Source organism: Lissotriton helveticus, chromosome 3_1 (genome assembly GCF_964261635.1).
Source record: "Lissotriton helveticus chromosome 3_1, aLisHel1.1, whole genome shotgun sequence".
In the NCBI taxonomy this organism is placed as follows: domain Eukaryota; kingdom Metazoa; phylum Chordata; class Amphibia; order Caudata; family Salamandridae; genus Lissotriton; species Lissotriton helveticus.
The window spans coordinates 65,718,107-65,743,022 of record NC_136061.1 but is presented as its reverse complement, the minus strand read 5'-3'; the positions used below and the strand labels follow the sequence as shown (position 1 = coordinate 65,743,022).

The following is a 24,916-nucleotide window of genomic DNA, read 5'->3' as shown; positions in this document are numbered from 1 at the left end:
GGAGTTTTACACTGTTTCATTTAGGATCTCATGATCCAAAAGATCTGCTTCGAACATAGAAGGGCCGGAAGCAAGACCCAAACTGCAGTTTATGCGACCACAGAACAGAATCAATAAGTCACTTGATGTGCACATGTCCAACAGTCATGGACCTGAGGAAGACACTTCTTGAACCAGTCTTCCAAGAAATAAACATCCGTACCTGTAGGCAAGCCGTTATCAGCTGGATGGGAGGTGCATCCATCAAATTGCTATGCTGAGGGCTAACATTCTTCTCACTGATAAGCGACCTCCTCCGAAAAGCGGACCTACAACAGTAACTTGTTTTTTAAGTACAGACTAAATAACTGAGGGACTTAATCTGTGGAAAAGATTGTTTTTTATCAATTCTAATGAACTATAGTGAATTAGTTATTACATTGGGAATGAGTGATTTTACTTAAGGCAAGAAGGCAAATTTTAATTGAATGTCGGTCAGAGAAGCTCTTGTGCTTGTACTGATAAGTGATCTTTAAGCGGGCTGGGTACAGCATACCTGAAGGTTGTTCTTCATTGGCTGAAATGTCTGTTGAGCCTCCTGTACTGTCATAGTGAAGTTAGGGTAAAATGTGACAAGACATCCTGTGCACTGAGGTCCTTTTTCTCCCTGGCTAATTGCAACGCTGTATCTCGGTACCAGAAGTTTAACAGCCGGGCTTTGCTGGGTCGGGCGGGTGCCCCAGGGAGTGGACGGGTCACCATCAAGTGGTCGGGTCTCTCCACAGTTAATAGTTTGAATAAGCTTTCCATCCCAAATAGTGACACAACTTTTTCCTCCACAAATAGTTACATTTTCCGCAGACCACCAGCCATTGTTTTAGATTACACCTTGGGTAGGTAGGGCGGAGAGGTTTCTCAGGCCCCCTGCTTGATCACTGGTACCACGGCCTAATCTTGTGCCACCTGTGTGGGTCAACGGCTGCGGTCTCGGCTCCCTCAGGAGTTGGCTGCATGTTGCGTGTCACGTGGCCCACCACACAGGGGAGAATACTATATGTTTACAAGCAAAAAGAATCCACCCATCAGAAATTGATCATGGGTCATGGACAGATGTGTTTCCTACATGGGTGGGAAGCACATTGTGTTTCTTAACTACCCCTCACACACCAAAAGGGCCCTTGGTGTCATGCTTTATCATAGGTGTCTTCGCGCACCTCTACAGGACGCGGTATTCTACTAACCTAACCTAAGTTGCTTAATAGTAATAAGAGATCTTTTCATCTGAGGTACCCTCATTGAGAAGCAGAACGTCTTAGTCCTGGAATACTGACGCCGAGGTCCCCTGATGGAGCTTTGTTAGACCCCTAGCCCTGAAATGAAGTAAAAGGATATGGGGTGTATATGAACTGAGATGCAGTAACAGCTGCACAACGTCCTATTATATTAAGGTTTACTGCATTACATGTTTTGTGTGCATGATTTGATCTGCACTAGTGCTGGTACCAAAAATGTGAGTCACTGTACATGTTAGATATGAAGTGTGGTGGAGGAAGATTTGTGGATGCAACATCTTATCTAATGTTTTGATTTCTGTTGTTTGTTTTCAGGTTGTGCGGAAGCAGGCCCTCTCATTTGACTGGGAATCCATGAAAGGCTTTGTGTCTGAGGCATCTAACCTGCTGATCATGAGGGTTCTGGCAAAGCGAAGGGTGATCCCAGAGAACATGACCTTCCTTGCGTTCGACATGGAGTCTAATCTCACCACCAGCACGTTTGTAAGTGAGACCACACCTGGCCGTGCCAGCTCTAGTGGTGTCAACATAGTGTGATGCCAGGGCGGAAGATTCCCAGCAGTGTTACTGTCAGTCTGTTGACCAGCAGTAGATGATCAAATATTTTCAATTACCTTTTATCAATTGGATGTTTTGCAGTGACAGTACAAAAGCATTTTTTACCACAGTTTGTTTTTCCTAAAGATCCTTTGCTTTACCAATTTCTGCAAGCAAAGGACACATTTCAAGCCCTTTTGTTCACTTTTCTAATTAGGAAGATGTCTATGCATCACAGTGAACAACATGATGTTTAAATACTGTCACATAACAACAAATTTTCCAAGCAGCAAAACCGAAGACTAACTGATCAACCTTTGATAAAATGTAATTGAATGCCTGTGAAAAAGAACAATCCATACTAATATTATAAAGAGAGAGCCCAAACCTTTGAGGCGGGTAATCTCAGTAACCACAGCACCAATCACAACACCCAATACAGCATTGGAAAGGGCAGTTGCAGCATAAGGACATAGACTATGCAGACGGCCACCATATATTTTTTTTTGCAGAGTTTTATATAGCGCGAACTTGACCCAAACTGAATCCGGTATCAGAGCGCTTTACATAGCACCAGTTACGTTACATGAGGACACACATTCATTTTTGTTAGGCACGGGGAGATTAAGTGATTTGCCCAGAATCACAGGATGTTTGGCGTCGTTACCAAGACTCGAACCCAGATCCCCAGGTCCGAGGTCGAGCGCCTTAGCCTTAGGCCAACTCCTCTATACATTTAAAAGGTAAAAGAACCGTGCCAGCAAAGTAGTCCCTTGTGGGCGTGTCTGCGTTGTGCTGTGGGCGTGGGCTGGGGGCGTGACTAACGCTGGGGGCATGTGGTACGGCCATCACATCGTGGGCTGTGGGTGTGTGCTGGGGGCGTGACAAACGCTGAGGGCATGTGCCCGCCCTTCATGCCTTGTGAGTCGTACATACAAGCGCCAATTACGTTGCCGCGCAGCATCAAGGGTACGCTGGGGGCATGAGAAACGCTGGGGGCGTGTGTCCGGCCTTCATGCCATGTGAACGCAATTGCGCCGCATCAAGGGGCACGCTGGGGACGTGAGAAGCGCTGGGGGCGTGTGCTACGTTCCGCCCTTCATGCCATGTGGGTCGTACATTAATCAGAAGATCGTCTGCTGTGGCTGTGTGCTGGGGGTGTGACAAACGCGTTCTCCTGGAGGCCTGGTAAGTAACGTTACTGGAGGCTCTCATGCGCGCTGTTACTGAACTCTCTCATTCAACAAAATTACACGCGCCTGCTACCATCAACCAGGGCGCTAGACGGGCTCAGGCGGCGGATCAGTACACTAATTACACGCGCCTGATAACATCAACCAGGGCTGCAGCTGGGCCTCAAGCGGGGAAACACGCGCCTGCTAACATCAAACAGGCCTGCATCTGGGCCTCAAGCGGGGGAACAAGCAAATGAGCGTGTCTGCGGGGACAATTACTGCAGCCTCTCCTACTCGCTGCCACTCAACTCTCTCATTAAACGGATTTACCCGCGGCTGATAACTCTCTCATTCAACGACATTACACGCGCCTGCTCACATCAACCAGGGCTGCAGCTGGGCCTTCTCCGTCCCTATTCTAATGAAACAAAAAATGTTGTCTACCGCGAGATTTTAAAATAAAATGCCCTTGCCAAATACACACATTATACACATTCTATTTCATACCCGGACAACGTCGGGAGGGCTGCTAGTACAAAAATAAAAAGGAAATGACAAAAACAAAAATAGACAAACCAAGAAAGAGAATGAAAAGATCAGAAGAGGAACATCTCATAGCCTAAAACTAGCTCAACCACACACAAGTACAGAAACTCTTACTGTAATTCCATTCATAATATTCCACTTAGAATACTCACAATTCTATGAATTTGAACCAGGTATTTTTACATTTATGAACGGCCTGTTGCTTTCTTTCATACATGCTTCCAGACCACCTAAAGACTCAGATCGAACAGCCAATCATCAATAGTTAGATTTTGTTTGGTTTCAAATTCTAAGGCAGATATTTTAGGAATTAAAATTACCTGCTTTTTACTTGATTTACATCGTGGGATGAAATAACATTTAGTTTTTACTTAAAGTATTTTTAAATCTCCAAACAAATGTTAGTGGATCTGGTGCATCCTTAGATTAAGTGTGATGAAATCCTTCCCAGTCAGTAATTATCTTTGTACTGGAAATTGAAGTCTGTGATCTCACACGATGCCTTCCCACTAAGATGGTGCTAGCAAATCTTCATAAAACGTATGTTTTGCAATATATTTTATCTTCCTGTCTGTGCTGGTTCCTGGAATTTATATAGGCTGTTAAGGTTTAGTCCGGATCCGGACATTTTTCAGCAGTACCTCTGCACGCCGTAGGACGACGTCGTACTGCTTCGCGATGACGTAGACTCCGGTCATGACATCAGTAAAGCCATACAAGTCCCGTCCGGCATGCGGATGTCAGTTTCTTCTTGTCTGGGCTGAAATGCGGATCCAGAGAAGCAGTTCCACTGGTCGATTTTTTTTTCCTACCTCAATAACTTTGTTTTAGGTGCAACAGTGTGCCTTTTCTATGTCTACAGGTTTCAAACCTTAGGGGTCTTGTAGCCGACAACTGTCGTTGAAAGACCCGCAACCAATTTGTATGTGGTGTTCCTGCCAGAAGCTTAAACTTAAGTCGCTTAAGGAGCAGCGTTTGTAGTTGATGACGGCACACGTGTCACGGTCCACAGAGGCTTCCCAGCCTCGGTCTTCGTCGTACCGGGATGAACATTTGCAGGGTAGATCTTGGAGCCAAAGCCATTCTGGAGGATGTTGTTCACCGGGGAAGTAAAAAGGTAAGGGAAGGTTGAAGTCGCTGCATTCTTGGACTTCACCACGTTGAGACGCCGTCTCCCATGACTCCTCCCGCTCGATGGTTGAAGAGGCCGTAGGCGACTCCACATTGCGTCTCCCCATGTTTCCGGGAGCCAGGGCGCCGATGGCTCAGATGAGGGAATATCATAATTTCTTGCACCTCATCTTTAGGAATTCATCTCCCTCTGGAGCCCCTTTAGGCCCCAAGGACACTAGAGGGGTGCTATCGGAGGCCTTGTCCTCGGTGACAGTTGAGCCGTTGGAGTCCATAGATCGGCGCCAGTTGACGTTGGCCGGCACCACTTTGGTGCAGGTCCACAGTCCTTTATGTTCTCGACCTAAGATGCCAGTCTTTGATCAGCCGACTCAGGCACTGACGTCAACGGCGTAGGTCCAAGTTGTCACTCCTCCTCCGTGTTGACATCGTATGACGACTGATGCAGATTCGACTATTCAGACTGAGGGGAATTTTCAGTTTTTTATTCCTTCTCAGGAAGAGGTTTTGGAAAGACAGCCTGTGTCTATTGAGGCAGGGCCCATTCAGCCCATTTCTGACATTACTGTGCCTCAGATGGAGGAGAACTGGTTTTCTGCTCTGGGAGAGGCTAGTGACCTTGATTCCTCACCAGCTTCAGGGTTGCTTTCTCCCCCTGGCCTTGCTTCGGAGGTAAGTTCCTCCTTTGAAGACATGCTAATAAAAGTGGCTAAAGTTTTAAACTGTGACTTCCTACGGTGCAAAGGTCCACAGACCGGGGATGAACCCGTTCTTTCATTTGGGAAGGCCCTTTTTGATATTTTATTAGGTACTTGGGCAAAGCCTGAGTTGGGGGGTACTCAGTGGACCGAGATATTTCATGCCTGCACCTGGAAACCCAGTTTGTCTTCATAGACACCCCCGTAGCTTGGTGACTCAGGTTGTGACTTCCTCACAGGATATAGATTCTGTTCCTAAAACTCCAGTGAGTAAGATGTCTAGGAGTCTAGGAGTCGTGATGCATGTGGTAAACACATCTTTGCTTCCGCAAGTTCAGCCTTAAGATCCATAAATACATCTTGTGTGCTGGGGCGATATTCTCATGCCGTATGGGATTCGCTGAAGTATGTGTTACCATCTCTTCTGGATAATCTCCGCTCAGAGATTGGTGACTTGATTAAAGATGGTCAGCAGGCATTTAGGCTTACCATAAGGTGTGTATGGACACAACAAACTCTGTGGGTCGAGCAAAGACATCGGCAGTGGCATTAAGGCTTCCGGCTTGGTGGGGGGCGTGGCCACGGAGGCGATCGGGATGGCCGCCTCTGAGTGAAGCTCCTCCATGCGGGCTCCCGACGGCGACTAAATATATGTGACCCGCTGTCGCTGGCCCCCACATTGCTGACGATCCGAATGTGGAAATCGCCCTGACCAACTGGGTGGCTCCGGAGGCAACGGGAGCGTCCTGAGTGGTGTCTTCGGCGGAGGGGAACCGAGGCCATTCGGACCTCGCCGCGATCTTCCCTCTCTGCGCCGGTGTGATCGGTGAGTGCGGCGCGGTGCTCTTCTGCCGAGCCTCCGTCCCGCCGCGCGCTGGGTGTGGGCGCTCGCACTTGCCGCTGGTCCTCCGTGGGCTATTGGGTGGGGCGCCGGTCTCCGGGGTGTGGCCGCGGCCTTCGGGCCTGTCCGCGCGCTGGAGCCGGGGCCTCGATTTTCGGGCCTGCGGCGGGGCTGGGGCGGGGAGCGGGACTGTCTGCCCGGTTGCGGTGGGGGTGGAGGGCGGTGGCGGCTGCGGTGCCGCGGGGCGCTGCCTTTTGCCCATAGGCGGCCCTGCCTAGACACTACGCGTGGGGACTCCCATTTCCCACCTACCCTCTTGTGCTGGACTCAAGGAGAGGGACGCTCCCACACTGCTCTGGCCACAGTGAGTTCTACTTCGCCGAGGGGCTCTGTGGCAGCGGGCAACGACGGTCACTGCTCCCTGACGCTGTCGACGTGGGGAAGTGGGGCTGATTCTACACACCAACGCTTGGTCACTACACCGCCCGGTCAGACGCCGCACACTGAGGCCTGGTTTGACGTCAGTCTCCCTGAGGCCTGTTCTGCCCTGCTACATCCTTCCACGCCGTATGCGGACACGCAATCTTTCACTGGCGCCAACGCAATTCTCACTGCCTTGATCATGGGGAAGAGGGACCCGAATCAGCGAAAATTAGGCTTTGACAAGACGTCCCTCCTTGCTACAGACCCTCCGCCAGGCTCATCCGCCAGGGCTACCGGCTCCGCAGACATGGGAGACACCGCCGCCATGGTAGCTACCATGATGAGCAAAATGCGCACAGGTTTCAAGGCGCTCGACACCCGCTACGACAGCCTAGGCCAGAAGATTGCTGATATGGGCACCAAGGTGCAGGCCCACGACAGACGACTGGACTTCGCTGAATCCAGGATATCTGATGCGGAAGATGGAGCCGCCAAAGCGCTTAAACGACTGGAAAGAGTCGAGAAAATTCTTAAAGTCGGGGCCATGAAAAATGAGGACTTGGAAGCGCGTGGTCGGCACAACAACATCCGAATCCTTGGTGTGGCAGAGACAACTGCGACGGGTCGTTTTGACACTTTTGTTGAACACCTCCTCATTGAACTGTTCGGCAAGGACACCTTCACGGCTGGCTTTGTGTTCGAACGTGCACATAGGTCTTTGGGTCCTAAGCCTCGCCCTGGTCAACCCCGAGGCCCATAATCGCCAGGATCATGAACTTCCGAGATCGAGACGCCGCGCTTCGCGCCGCCCGCGAGGCCGGCGAGGTACGGTGGCAGGGCAGCGTCTTATCCTTCTTCCCGAATTTCACGCTCATGGTTCAGGAGGCCCGCCGCAAATATTATGGGGTCAAAGCAACTCTTCGTAATCTTGGTTTAAAGTACGGTATGTTGTATCCTGCCCGATTGAAGGTTGATGTTAACGGCAGATATCGCATCTTTGACTCCCCCCACGGAGGCTCAGGACTTTTGTCAAGGTTATAAACGGCAGGGCTCCCCATTGGCTTCTGGATCCGCAGCACACTCACCGGCCCGGAATGACACCCAGTCTAGTGCAGACCTATTCGCTGAGACCGGCCAAGAATGAAGGCTCTTTATTGGCTGATTTTGGGGACCTGTCCACAGTGTTGCTGATTTGAAGTGGCCTCTTTTTTCTTTGACACTTGTTCAATTGTCACCACTACTGAAGTCGCTTTGGTTGGGTCGCCCGCATGGTGTGGCATTGCTACCCCCTATGGCGTATGCCCACTTGTCTTACTTATTTGGGGTTTTGGTTTATTTGCTGCATTTTCGATTACCTGTTAAGTTTTGTACCTCACGTCAGCGCTTGTTTAGGGTTTGCCTCTCTGGTGACACTGGGAGGCTGGGTGGCGGGTGGAGGGCGGGGAATGTTTTATTTGTTTGGTCATTTTTGATTGTGAGTATTGGTGGGACTAATGGGAGTGGACTGTTCGATGCAAGCTTGATTGTCCTTCTTTTTGGTGTGACGCTATGGCCAGGGTAGGTTTGCAGTCTGGCCCGTCCAGACTCACGCTTATGTCATGGAATGTCCGTGGCTTGAACAATACGCGAAAGCGCAAACAGGTATTGAACTATGCGGCACGACACAAGGTTGATGTCCTTTTTCTTCAAGAAACACACTTGGCGCAGGCAGACGCTTCCTCGATGTCTCAGGGGTGGGGGGGCACACAGAGTTTTTTCGAATTACAGTAGATATGCCAGAGGTGTTGCAATATTTGTGCATTGTGTGTTCATTTTTTGTATTTACTTGTAGTAAGTCAGATGATGAGGGCCGATATGTGCTGATTACTGGTGTGCTGTTGGGGTACAAGATTGCACTGGTGGGGGTTTATGGTCCTAACTTGGATTCTCCTGCTTTTTTTCAGGGCCTCCAACTGACGCTGCTCCACTCCGACATAGATCTATTAGTGATGGGGGGCGACTTTAACCTGTTAATGAACCCGGGTAGAGACAGTACCTCCCCTTCCCCGGACTGCAAGAGTCAGGCCAGATCAGTACTTGCAGAAATTTGTACACATTTTTCCCTAATCGACATTGAGGCTCGACTGCACCCTAATGTTCCTGAGTATACACATCATTCAGGCTTCCACAACACTAGTACTAGAATTGACTATTGGCTCCTCTCCCCTGGCATCGCTGGCTGGGTGGAGGGCCTCTCCACCCTGCCGCGCACGCTATCAGACCACTCTCCCGTGGTTTTGACTCTATTGGTCCCTAGGTTGGGTGGCTATGAAAGACAGTGGCGCTTCCCTGGCAGAGCCCTACAGGATCCGGTTTTTAAAGAAGAGATCCGTGGCGCCATTAACGAGTACTTCGACATTAACACCGGCACAGTGGGTTCCTGGGCCACGCTATGGGAGGGGTTCAAGGCCACCATTCGTGGGGCATGTATTGCTAAACACATGGGGGCTCTGCGGGAGATACGCTCCACCTTGACCCGCATTGAGACCGATATCTCTGCACTAGAAAGGGAAATACTTACATCCCCATCGACATCCAGGGAGGCCAGACGACTGGCATTGCTGTTGGAATTCAGGGACACTGCAGACAGGGAACTGCGATTTCTGGGCAAACACTATACGGCACGTCAATATGCTGAAGGTGAACGACCGGGCAAACTGCTTGCGCAGATGCTCCGTCCTCCCCACCAAGCGGCCTATATATCAGAAATTGTGGACACGCAGGGCACACGACATCACTCCACTCCTGCTATATGCAACACTTTCTTGTCATACTACAAAACTTTATACACCTCCTCGCTTGTGGATGAGCGGCGCGACCCCGGCCCATATCTGAATGAGATTGCCATGGTATACCTCGAAAAATATATGCAGGAATTTCTAGCCATGCCCATAACTCCGGATAGCATTGTTGAGGCCATTGATTCACTGCGGGGCTCCTCGGCCTCGGGCCTTGACGGTTACTCTGCTGATTTTTACAAGGAGTATAAAGAGGAACTTGTCCCAAAACTGGTAGAGGTCTACGCGGAGGCTCTTGAGTCTGGCGTTCTCTCTCCCACGCTCCGGGAGGCTGTGATTGTCCTTCTTCCCAAACCAGACCGCGATGCCTCCTTATGCAGCTCTTATAGGCCCCTGTCCCTATTAAATTTGGACTATAAGATTTTGGCTAAAGTTCTTGCGATCCGTCTGTCCCTGTTGATGGGATCCATTATTTCACCGGCCCAATCCGGTTTTGTTCCACACAGGTCCACCTCCCTCAACCTGCGTACGCTCTTCTCGGTTTTGCACAGAATTGACCCTGCCACCCCCGCTGCAGCAGTGTTCTTGGATGCCGAAAAGGCATTCGACACTTTGGAGTGGCCCTTTTTTCTATCGGTTATGAGGCGTATGGGTATGCCGGAGCTGTTTGTGGCGACGGTTGAACTGCTGTATACAGCACCTACTGCCCGGATCCGCTTAAATGGCACCATCTCCACGAACTTCACTCTTTCACGAGGCACCCGTCAGGGATGCCCCTTATCCCCTTTGCTGTTCATCCTTGCTATGGACCCTCTGGTGCGCCATTTTCAGGAGAAGCACCTCCATCGCGGGCTTCAGTTTCGCACTGGACCTCTCCTCGTCTCTTTATATGCGGACGACACGATTCTTTATGTTCGGACGCCTAGGACCAATTTGGAACCCTTATTGCTGGAGATAACCCGATTTGGCGAATTCTCGGGCCTTCGCATAAATTGGCACAAATCTGTAATTTTTCCGCTTACCCCCTCCACCTCGCAATGGACGAGCACTTTCCCTCTTGAATGGAACATGGACTCCGTGAAATATCTGGGAATCCATGTCCATTTGGACACAGTGTCCATCATCCGCTTAAATTACGGCCGTGCCCTTGATTACCTGGAAGACAGTGCGGAGCGTTGGCTTCGACTTCCCTTGTCTATGGCTGGCCGGATTGCCATTATCAAAATGATTATACTCCCTCGGTTTTTGTATTTATTTAACAATATCCCTATCCCACTTACCAGGATTTTTTTTCCACAACTTCGATCCGTCTTTTTGCGTTTGATATGGGGCGGGAAGAACCCCCGAGTAGCCTGGCGTACGCTGGCGCTTCCTTATGAGCATGGCGGCTTCGGAGTGCCCGATTTCTTCCTTTATTACTTAGTTGCGCAATGCTCGTTTGCCTATTCCTGGTTTCACCCTGACGCCAGAATTCCTTATCTGAGACCAGAAGCCGATCTGGCGCTGCCTGTGGCCCTTAATTCAATCCTTCCCAGAGGGCTTCCCCGAGACCCTCAAGACATACAAACCGTCTCCACCACGTGCTGGGCCTGGGAGAAGCTGCGACGGCTGCTGCGCATTGAAAAACTGTATTCCCCTGCTCTTCCGTTGCCTAACCCTCACTGGCTCCCTATCACTGGTGAACCGGTGGTGCGACGTACACTATCCAAATTCCAATTGGCCACGATCGGGGATCTCTTCCCGGACGGCCATATTTTTTCCATAACTGAGGACCAGCGATTTACGGACCGAACATTTATGGACTCTTTCACGCTGACTAGGATTAGATCCATGCTGCGTGCTGAGTTTCGCACATTCCCACTTCCCCCTGCGGATGCGGACATGCTCACATTCATAATTCAGAATCAGACGGGATCGCATGTGGTCTTGAAGTTCTACAAACTCTGCCTGGCCTCGCTTCCTTCCTCGGATGCAGCGGTGCAGACCGCGTGGGAGGGCGACCTCGGCACCCAGATTACTGACGACCAATGGGCGGCGTACTGCACCGCCACTAGGGAAGTGTCCATTAACAGCAGACATAAACTTATACACTTTAAATTTCTGAGGCGGGTTTATCACACTCCAGCACTTGCTCATAAGATAGATGCCAACAAGCCGCACTCCTGCCCCAAATGCAGTGCCCCACAGGCTGATTTCGCCCATCTGTCCTGGACGTGCCTGCTTTTGCAGGAATATTGGCTCCAGGTGCACAAGATTCTGGGCGACATTTTGGGCCTAACGTTGGTTCCCACTCCGTAAATAGCTCTGCTTGGCTATGTGGTGAATTTTCGGCGCCCACTCCGTAAACTGCCTGCCATTTGCTTTTTATTGGCAAAAAGAGAGATAGCGTTTCTATGGTGTGCTAGACGTCCCCTCCAATGTACATGCTTGGCTCCGTAGCCTGGCCTATTGCAACATTAACAGCGTGGAATACTCCGAACAACTTCCCTCAGCTTCCCGACCGTTAGACATTTGGGGTCCATACCGCTCATATGTTGAGAAACTGACCCAGGAAGTGCAATCCCGGGCGATTGGCTCCATTGTACCGGAAGGTGTGGGCTAGGATGGTTTGTGGGAGGGCGCTGTGCCCATCCGCTCCGCTGTTTCTTGGGAGGGCACAGCATGGCCACACACTCGGCAGCAGATGGTGGTGATGAATGGGAATAACTTGTGTGCTGAATGCATAGACTTGATTTATGCGACTTCCTCCTTTAGTACTACCTGCTGTGGCCAGTCCTGCGGCAGACTGTAATGATGCTTGCATTCTCTTGCTAATTGTCCTCAACTCAACAAAGTTATTGTGCTAATTGCTCTGCTCCTCTGTTCTCACGTACTCACAGCTATGATTTCTTTCTTGCTTTTAGGTTATTTTCTTTATTTTATTTCATATACTGTCATGCTTATGGTTTCATTGAAAGCAAAAATAGAAAACTGTAATGTGATATGCTCACTTGCCATGATCCCTTTGTGCGACCGTTGGTTTACTGGACAATGCTACAAATGGGGCCTGTTGTGCAAAAGTGGATTGCTTATTTTGCTCAATAAAGAGATTTAAAAAAAAAAAAGTCTTCCGGCTTGGTTGGTAACTTCGGGTTTCTTGGAGGCTGTCCTTTCGACTCTGGTAGACATTACCCTGGCCGGTGAACTCTGCTCTGCTCGAGGAGTTTGCAGAGTTTTTCACACTCCGCGTTACACAGAGGTTGTAGACTTGCAAAACGCAGAGTGGAGTTTTTTTACTTGCTCACGCTTGTCAACATCAAGTTTGTGAGGGCGAGCGAGGAAACTCCACTTCTCGGTGAGATTTTTCCTTGTTCGCAAACGTCAACGTCAAGTTGGCAAACGGGTGCATGGAAAATCAACCTCTCAATGTGATTTCTCAAAGCGGGCGGTCGGATTTCTCATTGCGAGTGGTCGTGTGTGCTCGCGACCACTTGTATTGAGAAACCGTCCATTCATGTTGAGAAAGCTGCTGCTCGAGTAAAAAAACAACTCTAGTGGCAGAAAGGAAGCAGTCCCCGCTAGCGCTGTGCATGGTGCCATTCGCGATGATTGCACAGTGCGGACAAATACCCAGCACTTAGAATCGCCAGTAACAGCATTTATCTAATGCACTACGCTGCTTGTGGAGCTCCGCATAGCGCAGTAGAGTGGATCTCCGCCCAGGCTTAGTCGACATGCCATTTGATGGTGCCCCCCTTTTTGGGATTCAACCTGTTGCAGCGTTAAGTTTTAGTGACAAAGGATTTCAGAATCATAGCTTTTTGTTGTTTGTTACTGGGTAACTTGTCCTTATATTTGAGATGCAGACTATTTCTTTATAAGCGATTAAGCTTTGTTAAGGCATTGTACATGTCTGTTTTTGGTTTGAACACTTGATGTCTTGTGAGGGCAGATTTTATTCTCGGTACCATTCTTTTCTTATTTAGGATTGGTTTAGGTAACCCAGGGAGGTTTCCCTTTGTCCCTTGGCCTCTAAGGATGAGCTTTGTGCTCAAGAGGTTATTGTCAAGAGACTTTTCTTCTTGTATGGAAGATTTTCTGACTCAAGCTTCTTTTGAAGTGGCTCAGTATGCTACAATGTGCATGGTTTCGTACTGTTGTTTTCTCATGGGGACATGTTGGTATGCTAGTGGTAAGTCTGGTATATAGGGATGATCTGGTCTTTATTGGTTAAAGTACTCAGGGCAGTATGTCCTCACTACTCGTGTGGTGTGCATTATTATTACAGTGCTGATGGATTCATGGCCTGTGCTTTGTATTCTTTTGAATACATGTTCCTGTGGTTCATCCTTCATTAAAGTCCTCTTGGACTATGTGTTTTATTGTGCAGGTTGTTTTCTCCTTCTGAGCGGGCTGCATATCCACATTTTGTTATATGTGCTTCACTTATTGGAAAATTGTGTGAGTAAACTCAGAGTTTATGGTAGTTTACTCCTTCTTTGGAAGACTCGAGCTAGTTGCCTTCTCCTCTGTGGAGGGGATAGGTGATTCAGTCTTTCTTTCCTAGAACATAATGGTGAACTCTGTATCTTATGCTATGTGATAGGTAGTGTCAGAAAACAATCTCATGGAGACTTCTACCTGCTGGTCCCTTACCTGTTTTCGGTCATACCATTTATTTCTGATTGATACATCTGCCTGTGGATTCCTCACCTTTTGAATTACCCCTTGCACAGCCTTCCATTGAAACTTTTCCCATAGCTCTCCCATGTCGACGAGGACGTCACAATGTAACAGCTCTGCTTGCGACCCCACGTGACTTCATCAGAGCCATTAGAAGACCTTGCCGGCAAGCTGACGTCAGTTCCCATTTTTCCGCGCCATTGACGTGTAAAGGTGTTTCCAGGTTTCTCCATTTCTTAGTAGTTTAAAATTGTTACAGGTTCTTCTGTTATTGTAGTTGTGCGATGGCTGCTCAGAAAAAGTCTAGGTTTAAACCTTGTTGGCAATGCCGTGGTCATATGTCCATCACGGACCCCCAAAATGATTGTCTTTGGTGCCTGTCATCTGACCACGACATTGAGGGATGTTCATCTTGTCGGCATATGAATCTGATGGCCCTCAAAGAGAGAGAAGCCACACTATTCATGGCAAAGAAGCAGAAGAGGGGCCGAAGAAGGATAAGGTCCAAGTCACCAACTCCGCACACGTCAAAGTCGTTGAAGAAGCACAAAAAGAAGCACCGTCATGGCTCCAGACGCCGTTCTTGTAAGGACAACTCTTCGAAGTCTGGATCCCCTGCTCTACGGTATCACAGGAAGAATGAAGTCTCACCTTCCCCTTCACCTCAGGTGACTCTGGCTCACTCTCTGACTCCGAGGAACTCTCCGACGCCCAGGGAAGCGATGCCTTACCCTACAACCACTCCTCCTCCGGCTCTAATGACTCCGGCGCCGCAACCAGATCCAGTCTTGCAGCCTTGAGCTGTTCCTGAGCTAGGCTGTACCGGATCTGTACCCTCTCTTGCTGGCTCCAGGTATGGCTCCTTCACAATTTTTAAATGCGATGTATGGCATGTTTGCCAGGGCGGCTAACCCATCTGGTGCGCCTGTTGGCCCCATGGGACTGCTGTCTTTTAACATGGGCCTACCACCTCATTATGCCCAGGCACCTTTTATGCTGTTTATGCTGATGACCCCGAGTTGGCATCTCCCGACGCTGAGGTTCCCGACATTGATACAATCCGAAGAGGGAAGGATGAAATATTCTCTGGCGCCGTCAGGCTCCGGTACTGCGTCGTCTTGACTTCATGAGGCGCCTCGAGCCATCCCTGAAGGCCTTCCATTGATGCCGGCCTCAAAATCACCGGCACCGCATCTGGGGCGGTATCACAGACGTCGATTCCCAAGATGAGGTCAAGAAGGGAGGCGCAGATGCTTCTGGAGGAGGATGGATTCCAGGAGCAGCAGTAAGAGGCTGAGAAAGGGGAGATTGTTGATTCCATGCATGAGTTTGAGGGGCTTCAGGGAGCAAGTGGGCTGGATACATCGCCGGAGTGGGAACTCTCATATCCTAAGGGTCTTCCTTCTCAGGAGATCTCTTATTACCACTCAATCATCAGGAAGGTGGCTGATATTCTGGACTTACAGTTACCCACTGCAGACATTAAATAGAACATCCTGACAGAGGTTCTTCACTCTCCTTCATCTGCAACAGACCCTCTTCTCACTTGTAATGAGGCTTTGATGGAGCCCAGATTCGAAATATGGCAAAAGCCTTAGGCCGCCCCTGCTGTTTCCAGATCAGTGGCAAGACGTTACAAAGTTGCCCCTTGTGGATCCGTTTTGTTTATCTTTGCACCCATCTCCTGAGAGCTTGGTGAATCAGGCGTCATACTCTTCTAAGCAATCTTCTGGCTCTTTCCCGTCCAAACCTGGGGATACGGATTCAAAGAAGATGGAACAATCTGCGAAAAAGGAATTTTCATCAGCCAGTATGGCTTTAAAATCGACAAATGCAACATGCCTTCTGGGACGCTATATACATGCGATAATGGATTCGGCTAAGGAGGCGATCCCTAAATTTCCAGAGGATGTCCAGGACCATTTTGCGGAGGTTCTGTCGGACACTCAAGCTGCGGTCTGTGAGGTTATTCAGTCTGGGCTTGACACGCCTGACTCTGTGGCTAGAGTGAGGGGTTCCTCAGTGGCTACTAGGAGGCACGCCTGGCTAAGAGGGTCTGGTTTTTCTCAGAATGTGCAGCCCACCCTTTTGAATTTACCCCTCAGCTCTTTGGAACCAAAGCAGACTACAGCGCTTTAAAGACAGTAGAGCCTCTTCTAGAGCATTAGGCCTGCAATCCCAACCTAGAGGCTTTGGTTACTGTAGATTTCGAGGCTTTGGTAAGGCTACTCCATTTCGGGCCCGGCAGAAGCAGCAGCAACAACAACAGCAGGTGAATCCTCTGTGTATGTTGTACAGAGGAAAAGGTAGAGGTTGCCTGCAAGGCGCAGCTTGCCAACAAGTCTTCTCCTCTTTGGTTCCCCTAACTGGTTCCACTGGAAAGCAGCTCTCGATTCCCCATCTTAGAGCATGTTGGACCCGTGGGAGGTCGGGTGTCCATTTTCTATGAAATTGGAGATCCTTGTCATCAGGTCTTTGGGTGTTGGATCTTGTAGAAAATGGATATGCCCTTCCTTTCCGCTAGTTTCCCCTCCTTTCCCCCCTCGCCAGGGCTGGTGTTCAGAGGACCATCTGTTGCTCCTGCAACAGGAGGTTCTATCTTTGCTGTAGAAAGGTGCGATAGAGGTGATTCCGTAGCACAAAAGGGGTCAGGGATTCTTCTCTCTCTATTCCCTGGTCCCTAGAAAAGACGGGTGTTTGAGACCGCTCTTAGACCTCAGGATCTTGAATTTTTACCTCCAGCAGGGCAAGTTCAAGACGTTGACCCTGGCTCAGATTCTTCTGGCACTGCATCAGGAAGACTGGATGGTGTTGATCGATTTGCAGGATGAGTATTTTCACATTCCCATCCTGAAGTCGCATCGCAAGCATCTCTGTTTTACGTTGGGATCTCAACACTACCAGTTTGCGATAATTCCGTTCGGTCTAACATCTGCACCACAGGTCTTCACAAAGGTGATGGTGGTGGTAGAAGCACATCTCAGAAGGTCAGGGATTCCTGATTCCTGTTTTCACCTATCTGGACGACTGGCTGCTCAAAGCAAAGTAGCCAGAGATGGTGATGTATCATCTGCAGGTAACAACACAGCTGTTGTTCAACTTGGGTTTTTCGATAAATGTACCCAAATCTCACCAGGTGCTCTCTAAGTGCAACCTGTTTATAGGGGCGGTACTGGACACTACTGTGAGTTGTGCTGTCCCGCCTCCTCAGAGGATTCTAGAAATCCAGGCTATGATTCCAATGTTTCAAGATGGAGCGGCTGTTCCAGTCCTGAAGGTTCTGCGCCTGCTCGGTCTGTTTGCTTGCTGCATACTGTTGGTCAACCATGCACGCTGGCACATGAGAGCACTCCAGGTGTGCCTCCACAGGCATTGGTTTCAACACAACGGATATCTCAGGGAAGTGGTCAGAATCTCCAGAGAAACTGCAGCGGAGCTGGTATGGTGGAGTGTTCCAGGCAACCTGTCTCAAGGGCAGCCGTTTCAACCTCCTTCTCCAGTGGCAACAGTGATAATGGATGCCTCCACTCTAGCGTGGGGGGCTTATCTGGGGTAACTGGAGGTCAAAGGCCTTTGGTCTCCAGAGGAAAGATTGTTTCACATTATTCTCCTGGAATTACGGGCGATACATTTGGCTCTCAAGACCTTTAAGGTCAGTCGGTTCAGGTCCTGATGGACAACACTACCGCAATGTGGTACATAAACAAACGGAGGCGTAGGGTCGCATCGTCTCGGCAGAGAGGCTCTGCATCTAAGGTCCTGGGCTCAGGACCATCAGATTTGTGTAATTGCAAATCATCTGGCCAGGGTGCTGAATGTGCGTGTGGACAGTTGTCAATATTTGGACGATAACAAGTGGCGTCTTCATCTAGAGGTGGTCCATCACATTTTCAGGATGTAGGGGTTTCCTCGGTTGGACCCGTTTGCCACTCATGTGAACGTGCACTGCCCGTTATTCTGCAGTCTCCAGTGTCCAATGCGGGGAGCGTTGAAGGACACCTTTCAGTTAGATTAGGGCTCACAGCTTCTTTATGCGTTCCCTCCCATACCCTTGATTACTCGGGTTCTGAGGAAGATTCTCCAAGACCGGGCCCCCAGTCATATTGATCGCCCCATATTGACCAAGAAGGGTGTGGTACACAGACCTCCTGCACTTTTCATCACACCCTCCGCTCCGTCTCCCTTTCAGGACAGACCTCCTCTCACAGTCGCAGGGGCAGGTTCTACACCCCCACCATCAGAGCCTGCACCTTTATGCCTGGTGATTGAACGAAGCAGCCTGAGTTCTTTCTCTCACTCACTGGATGCGGTGGATGTTATATTATCGGCTAGAAGACACTCCAACAAATCTGTCTATTCTGGTATCATTTGTAGGCCCATTTGTCTGGTATTCTGGGTTTCTCATCTTACCTTGGCTCAACAGGGTTGTGCAGTAGCAACTGTTAAAGGCTACTTATCTGCGTCGTCGGCCTTTCTTTGTTTACCAGACCAACCCTCTTTGCTTAAGTCTCCCATAGTCATGAGGGTCTCACTAACAGGTTTCCTCACACTCCATTTATCATGCCTCAGTGGGATTTGAATTTAGTTCTTACTTTCTTTTTTTTTTATATCATTCTTTTTATTAAACAAACTCGACATCAGGTACAGTTCCACAATGGTCAATGAAGAGAGTACAGTGGATTAAAAAAATATATATGATTACAATAGGATAGTTCATTGGAAATCACGGAGAAGGGGCGTCATCGCCGCTATCCAGGTCACGGGGAGGAGCACAGATGTCACCACGATAGGCATTCCAGGGGGCCCATATCTTAGACCATTTCCGGGGGCAACCCCGGGCCATATATACAGTCTTTTCTCTTAGCATACACCAATCAAAGTCTTTTTTCCAATTAGTAATCGTAGGCGCATGTGAGGCCCCCCAAATCTGTGCTGTGTTCCTCTTGGCTATCATGCAGCTGAGTGTGACCCACTGTGTGGTGTGCGTGTTAAGGTCAATCGGTTCCCAGATATTGAGGAGGCACCAGGGTGCTTCTGGCTTAATTCCGACCCCCAATGTTTCGCTCATGACTGTGTGGATTGCACGCCAGTATAACTGGATTGGTTCACAGTTCCAAATAGTGTGCATGAATGTGCCCATCTGAGCGCACCCCCGTCTACATGACCCATCTGTCAGCCCACCCACTTGTACTAATTGGGGACCTGTTAAATAAATCCTGTGGAGGATCTTTAGTTGCACTAGGCGAAGCCGTGCCAGGATGGCAACAGTTTTAGGGGAGCTGATCGCCGTCTGCCAGTTCTCATCATCAAGTTCGATACCATCTCCAATCCATTTCTCACGTAGTGACAGTAAGGGGTCATCTATGTTATTGATGAGCTTCCGATAGGTAAGGGAAAGGGCCTTTTCGGGTAAGTGTCCGTCTAATAGTCTGTCCTCAAGCGGGGAGCTATCTGGCGGAGAAGCGTCACAAGGCAATGTTGCCTGCAGCGCGTGTTGAACTTGGAGATATCAAAAACGCTCTACATCCGTGAGGGAGTTTTGGCTCTGAAGAGTGGTAAAAGGTTTCACGCCCTCTGCGCTCCAAAGGTCCCTAATGTGGGAGATGCCAATCAGGTCCCACTTGTCGAAACCCTTGCAGAGTCCCATAGGGGAGTGGCACGGGTCAACTTATTGTTCCAGGCGAGTGACTTGGTTGCAGCGTGCCAGATTTTAACTGTGTGGTTGATAGGACAGTAAGTGGGTATCTGTCTGGTTTGGAATACAGTGCACGGGTGAAGGACCGGTTCGGAAGGAGCCAGCGGTCCATACCGTAACCCGGATCATCAGGGCGGCCGTAAGTGCTAGTTCTTACTTTCTTGTCGGGGTCCCCCTTTGAGCCACTGCATAGTTGTCTATTGAGATTTTTAGCATTTAAGACAGTTTTTCTGTTTGCGATTACTTCTGCCAGGCGGAGGTTTAGCAAGCTACAGGCTCTTAGCCCTAAGCCTCCTTTTACCTCAAGTCATGTGGATACGATGGTTCTTAAGACCAGAGCGGCTTTCCTGCCTAAGGTGGACACTCCCTCCCTCCTAGGACAATCTATGACATGTACCCACTTTCTATCTTCTCCCTCACCCTTCTAAGGAGGAGGAGAGACGTCACTGCCTGTACCCTAAGAGGGCGGTCAGCTTCTACCTAAACAGGACAAAAACTTCAGGCTGGACGACCAACTCTTCATTGGTTATGTGGGCAAAATTTAAGGCAAGGCTGTCTACAAGAGAACACTGTCCAGGTGGATCGTCCTCTGCTTCAAGATCTGCTACGCCTTGGCCAAGATGGAGCCTCCTTGAAGGTATTCAAACTCATTCCAAAAGAGCAAAGTCTTCTTCTTTGGCTTTGGCTAGAGGTGTCCCTGTTGTAGACATCTGCTAGGTGGCAACTTAGGCCTCCCACCACACATTTGTGAAGCATTACTGCTTAGACTCAGAGGTGAGTCAGGATGGCCACTTTGGTGGAGGTAGGTGGACAACATCCTCTGGGAGCGGGACTGCTTGGGGATTCAATTCAAAATGTGAGGAATCCACAGGCAGATGTATCCATCAGGAGAACAAGTTACCTACCTTCGGTAAAGCTTTTTCTGGTGGATACAGTATCTGCCTGTGGATTCCTCACTGACTCACCCACCTCCCCGATGTCTGCCTACTTATACCGAAAAGATTTTTGTCATGAACATCATGTATTTCATTGTTATTCGAAATGATGTGATGCTTGCCACTAGGCAATGTCTATATTTTAGAATTTCCAGTTTGTTTTCTTCTTAAAGTAGTATACTGTGTATACTTATGGAAATGTTGTATATTGTATATACTTGGGAAATGTTGTGGGGTCACCGTTTGCCTCAAAGGCATGGAAAAATAGGTGGAACTGAAGTCAGCATGCTGACGAGGTCTTCTTATGGCTCCGATGAAATTGCACAGGGTTGCGAGCGAAGCCGTTCCATTGTGACATCCTCGTCGATGTGAGAGAGCCATGAAGAAAGGTTTCTGTAGAATGCTGCGCTAGGGGTAATTCAAAAGTTGAGAAATCTTCAGGCAGATTCTGTATCTACCAGAAAAAGCGTTACCGAAGGTAAGTAACTGGTTAGTTTGGAGGTTTTAGGCTTTATAGTAAGCTCTTCTTGCTATTCTTCCACAATACTTTTTGCATCTGTCTGGGGGATATATATTACCTGTCTTTTTGGGTATGTATCTATTTTCTCTGTGTTTTGCAAGTCCTTGGAAAATTATGGCTGTTACTTTTTGAGGCGGTCTTGTGATCAAATTGTGTTTTGTATCACAAGTGTTGTCGCATGCGCTTGTTGTTAGCAAGGAATCAGTTTATATACTATTTCCTTGTAATGGTTCTTTTTTTCCCTATTTAATATTTTAAATGCCCTAAAAGGTGCATTCCCTGTTCTTCTTTCGCTTGCCTTGGTATTTTCAGCATGCCCACGGCTCGCAGTCATGTTCATACTTTCGGGCCATGACTATAAAGACTATGCAGGTGCAGGCATTGTAGATACCTGCGGTCCGGCAGTAAATATGGGCCAGTGATGCTCTATGTGTTGTCGGGCTACTCAGAGTCTATTGTGACACCATTTTATATATATTATGCTTATGTATAGGATATACACCTTTGTGGCAAAAAAACAAAACTTTTTTTACAACTGCATAATTGATGAATATCAATATTGAAATCAAACATATTGGTGTCATTTTAGTCTTATACAGTGCATTATGTAGTCTTCGAGTTGTCATTTGGTTCTAACAAAATTCTCTATACCATGAAGGTATTATTGTTCATCTTTCTCTTGGTGCTCATTCATTTCGGTATAATGGAATGAGTTCTGAGAGTCCTGCTTTTGGATTTTATCAGGACAATTCTTTCTCTGATATTTCTTTATTGTTGTGAAGAATGCGGATTACATGACTTTTGTCTCACACTCTGCCCTTTTGGTCAAAGAGTTCTCTTTCCCCTTTGGGGCTAGAGAATAATATTTTTTAACTGACAGGTGGTTCTTTATGGGTCCCTCCCTCTTTTTTCCTTCAAGGTCCAATTCTCTCGGACCTGTAAGGTTGTTTTGTTATTTATATGTTCTGTGACCGTGATCATAGATTATATTAAGAGCGAAGCTCTTGTTCTGCTATTCCTAAGTATATTTGGTCAGTTGTTAGTTAAGACTGGCTGGATCTACTTGAGAACGTTTGTAGGATTAGTTAGGAGACCCTCCTCCAGTGGGGTATAGCTATGGTATTTGATTCAAAAGTTAAGGAATCTGCAGCTAGATGTCTCCATCAGATGTAAACGTTACGTACCTTCGGTAACGTAATATCTGGTAGAGACACAGTCTTGCCGCAGATTCATTAACACCCTGCCCTTCTTACCACTCTGTGAATGACCTTTGAGGTAAGAGTTATAAACCATTTTTCATACTGGTTTTATATAACGGTGACCACTGTCTCAACTTATGTTGGGACTCAAAAGACCTCTTAGCCTGGCCACATAGGTTTTGCTTAGATTGAGCCATACCATTCACTTGGTGGTCGGTAGGGTGGGGTGTGCTTTCTCTTTCACACTGGATTACACACCAGCGTGCAGTATTGGTCTAGTTGTTCTTTCTTTGAAAGTCTTTGTCTGGTGTCATCATACCTTGTATTGGCACTATCTATATGTCACGTAATGGTGGGATTCAACAAACAGCTTGGTGTTGTCTTTATAGGTTTACTGTTACCATACCATTCATTACCATTGATGAATGGTATATAGTGTGTAAGGTTTTCTTTCTTTACAGGATGGTTAGACAACAGGTTACAGGGTTTTATGTAGCCCTGTGCTTTATTAATTCTTTGGTTTTTTTCTTTAAAATCCATTATTAACATACCATTTGTTGTTACTTGTTTATTAATGTTTAAGATTTTTGATCTTTTTGGCACACTATTTCTGCAATCAGTTTCTATAGTGACTCCGTATTCTGGCACTGAAGGTTTCACAGAAGAAACTGACATCTGCGCATTGGAGAGGACTTGTATGGCTCCACTGACCTCATGACGAGAGTCCGCTTCATCGCTGAGCCATACGACGCCGTTTCAGGGCGCTCAGAGGTACTGCTGAAATATTTCCGGATCCAGACTGGCACCTGGGGAGAATTCATGTTAATGAATCTGCGACTAGACTGTGTCTGCCAGATATTACGTTACCGAAGGTAGGTAACGTTTACAACATGTCTGGAATATCTACTCACACCTGACAATGGGCGAAGTTTGAGTGCTCTGCTTGAGGCACCATATCTTGTTGAGAAAAGACCTTACATTCCTCACATTCAGTTTTTCTGGCCTGAAGGTTTGAAGGCTCCTAGGAGATCACAGTGTTTCCAAATAGCAACCTGCCAAAAGGACTAATGAACACCTGCATTTCATAATGTACATCACATAAACGTATGGCATTGTGTTACTCCATTTGATCTCTTTTTGCCAGACTGAGCTCGGAGTTCGAAACCAGATGATTGGGAAGGAAACGGTAGAAATGTTTGGGATTGAGAGGAGCATTTGGTCAGAAGAAGATCTTCCCTTGACCTGGCAGTGCTACTTCCTCTCAGATGGGTAAGATTTATTTAAAAGCCCTTTGCGTAAAAAAGACTTTACGATGTTCATGCTATGCTTCTGCAATTGGTAGATCCTTCCTAATCCTAAAAGCACTGAATACTGCTGTGATACCACTGCCATGGATACATGTTTGAGTAACCTGCAATGCACAGCTGCAAGAGAATTGAAAGTTACCTGTAACAGTAGTTCTGTGGACTAAGCATCCTTTAGAGACTTCCTAGTTTGTGAATGATGGTGGAATAAGCATAACTTGTGATTCTGTAACGAATGGCCATGTTGGCAAACTTACTACATGTATGTAGCTTTCCCTCTTTGTTGTCACTAAGAGCAGAAGCCATGTGGTCTTCATATGCAAGGAGGATGTGAGGCAACTTCAGAGTTAGAATCATCTAGATGAATGTTTGCTAATCCAGCTGTAGTCTTGATACTCCCATGTGGCATCTGTTCTATTACATTGCAGACCATTATATAATCTACAAATCGCCATGCCTCGCTCACGTAACACATACCTAGCTAGAAGTAATAAAGTGCTATACAAGGCCAATGATAAAAAGAAAATGATACAATCATAAATTGTTTCCCTGTTGGAGGGGACTCTTAACGTTGGAGAGTTACATATGGAATTGAGATGTCATTTTCTTTGAAAGAGTGTGTATTCATCTGTTTCCTGAATTGAAGGAGGATTGTGGCAGACCTTTTGGGAAAATGATGTCGTTCCAGACTCTGGGTGCGTAGATAGAAAAAGGATATTTCAGTTTTTTCTTTCACTTCTTCATTTCCAGTCTGGTGGAGGCCTGGCTGTGGGTGTGATAGGGAGCACTGAAAACGGTGAGTTTATCACTCAGATATGTAGGGGGGCTGGTTGTGATGCATTTGTAGATAGTGCAACTGAACTCAACTACAGGGAGCCAGTGGAGGCCCATCTGGTTGGGACAATAATATTGAACTTCTTCAGATCCTTGGTTAGGTGTGTTGCGGCATGAAGGACCCTTTTTTAGGGCCAGTCAGGGAGTTCATGGAGAAGGGTGTTGCCACTATCCAGACATAGGAGTAAATAGGAATGGACGGTAGTACTGAAGACGCTTACTGGGAGGAACTGTTTTATTTTCTTAACAGTGTGAGCCGTTCCTTGATTGTGAGGTTTGTGATGAGAATGAATCTAAACTATTTGGCGATAATTGGGGTTTTTGGAGGTTGAATCTGGCCAGGTTTAGACTTCAATATTCATTATGAA

General features: G+C 47.9%; 1 protein-coding gene across 4 annotated transcripts in view; it reads left to right on the top strand.

Moving 5' to 3' along the window:
• CATIP (ciliogenesis associated TTC17 interacting protein) overlaps positions 1 to 24,916 on the top strand; it is a 285,718-nt gene that overhangs the window by 244,284 nt on the left and 16,518 nt on the right. For all 4 annotated transcript variants that reach the window (XM_078679247.1, XM_078679245.1, XM_078679244.1 and 1 more), the window contains 2 exons: positions 1,587 to 1,754; positions 23,555 to 23,679. In XM_078679247.1, coding sequence (XP_078535373.1) covers positions 1,587 to 1,754; positions 23,555 to 23,679 — 293 coding nt within the window. The remainder of the gene's footprint in view (positions 1 to 1,586; positions 1,755 to 23,554; positions 23,680 to 24,916) is intronic.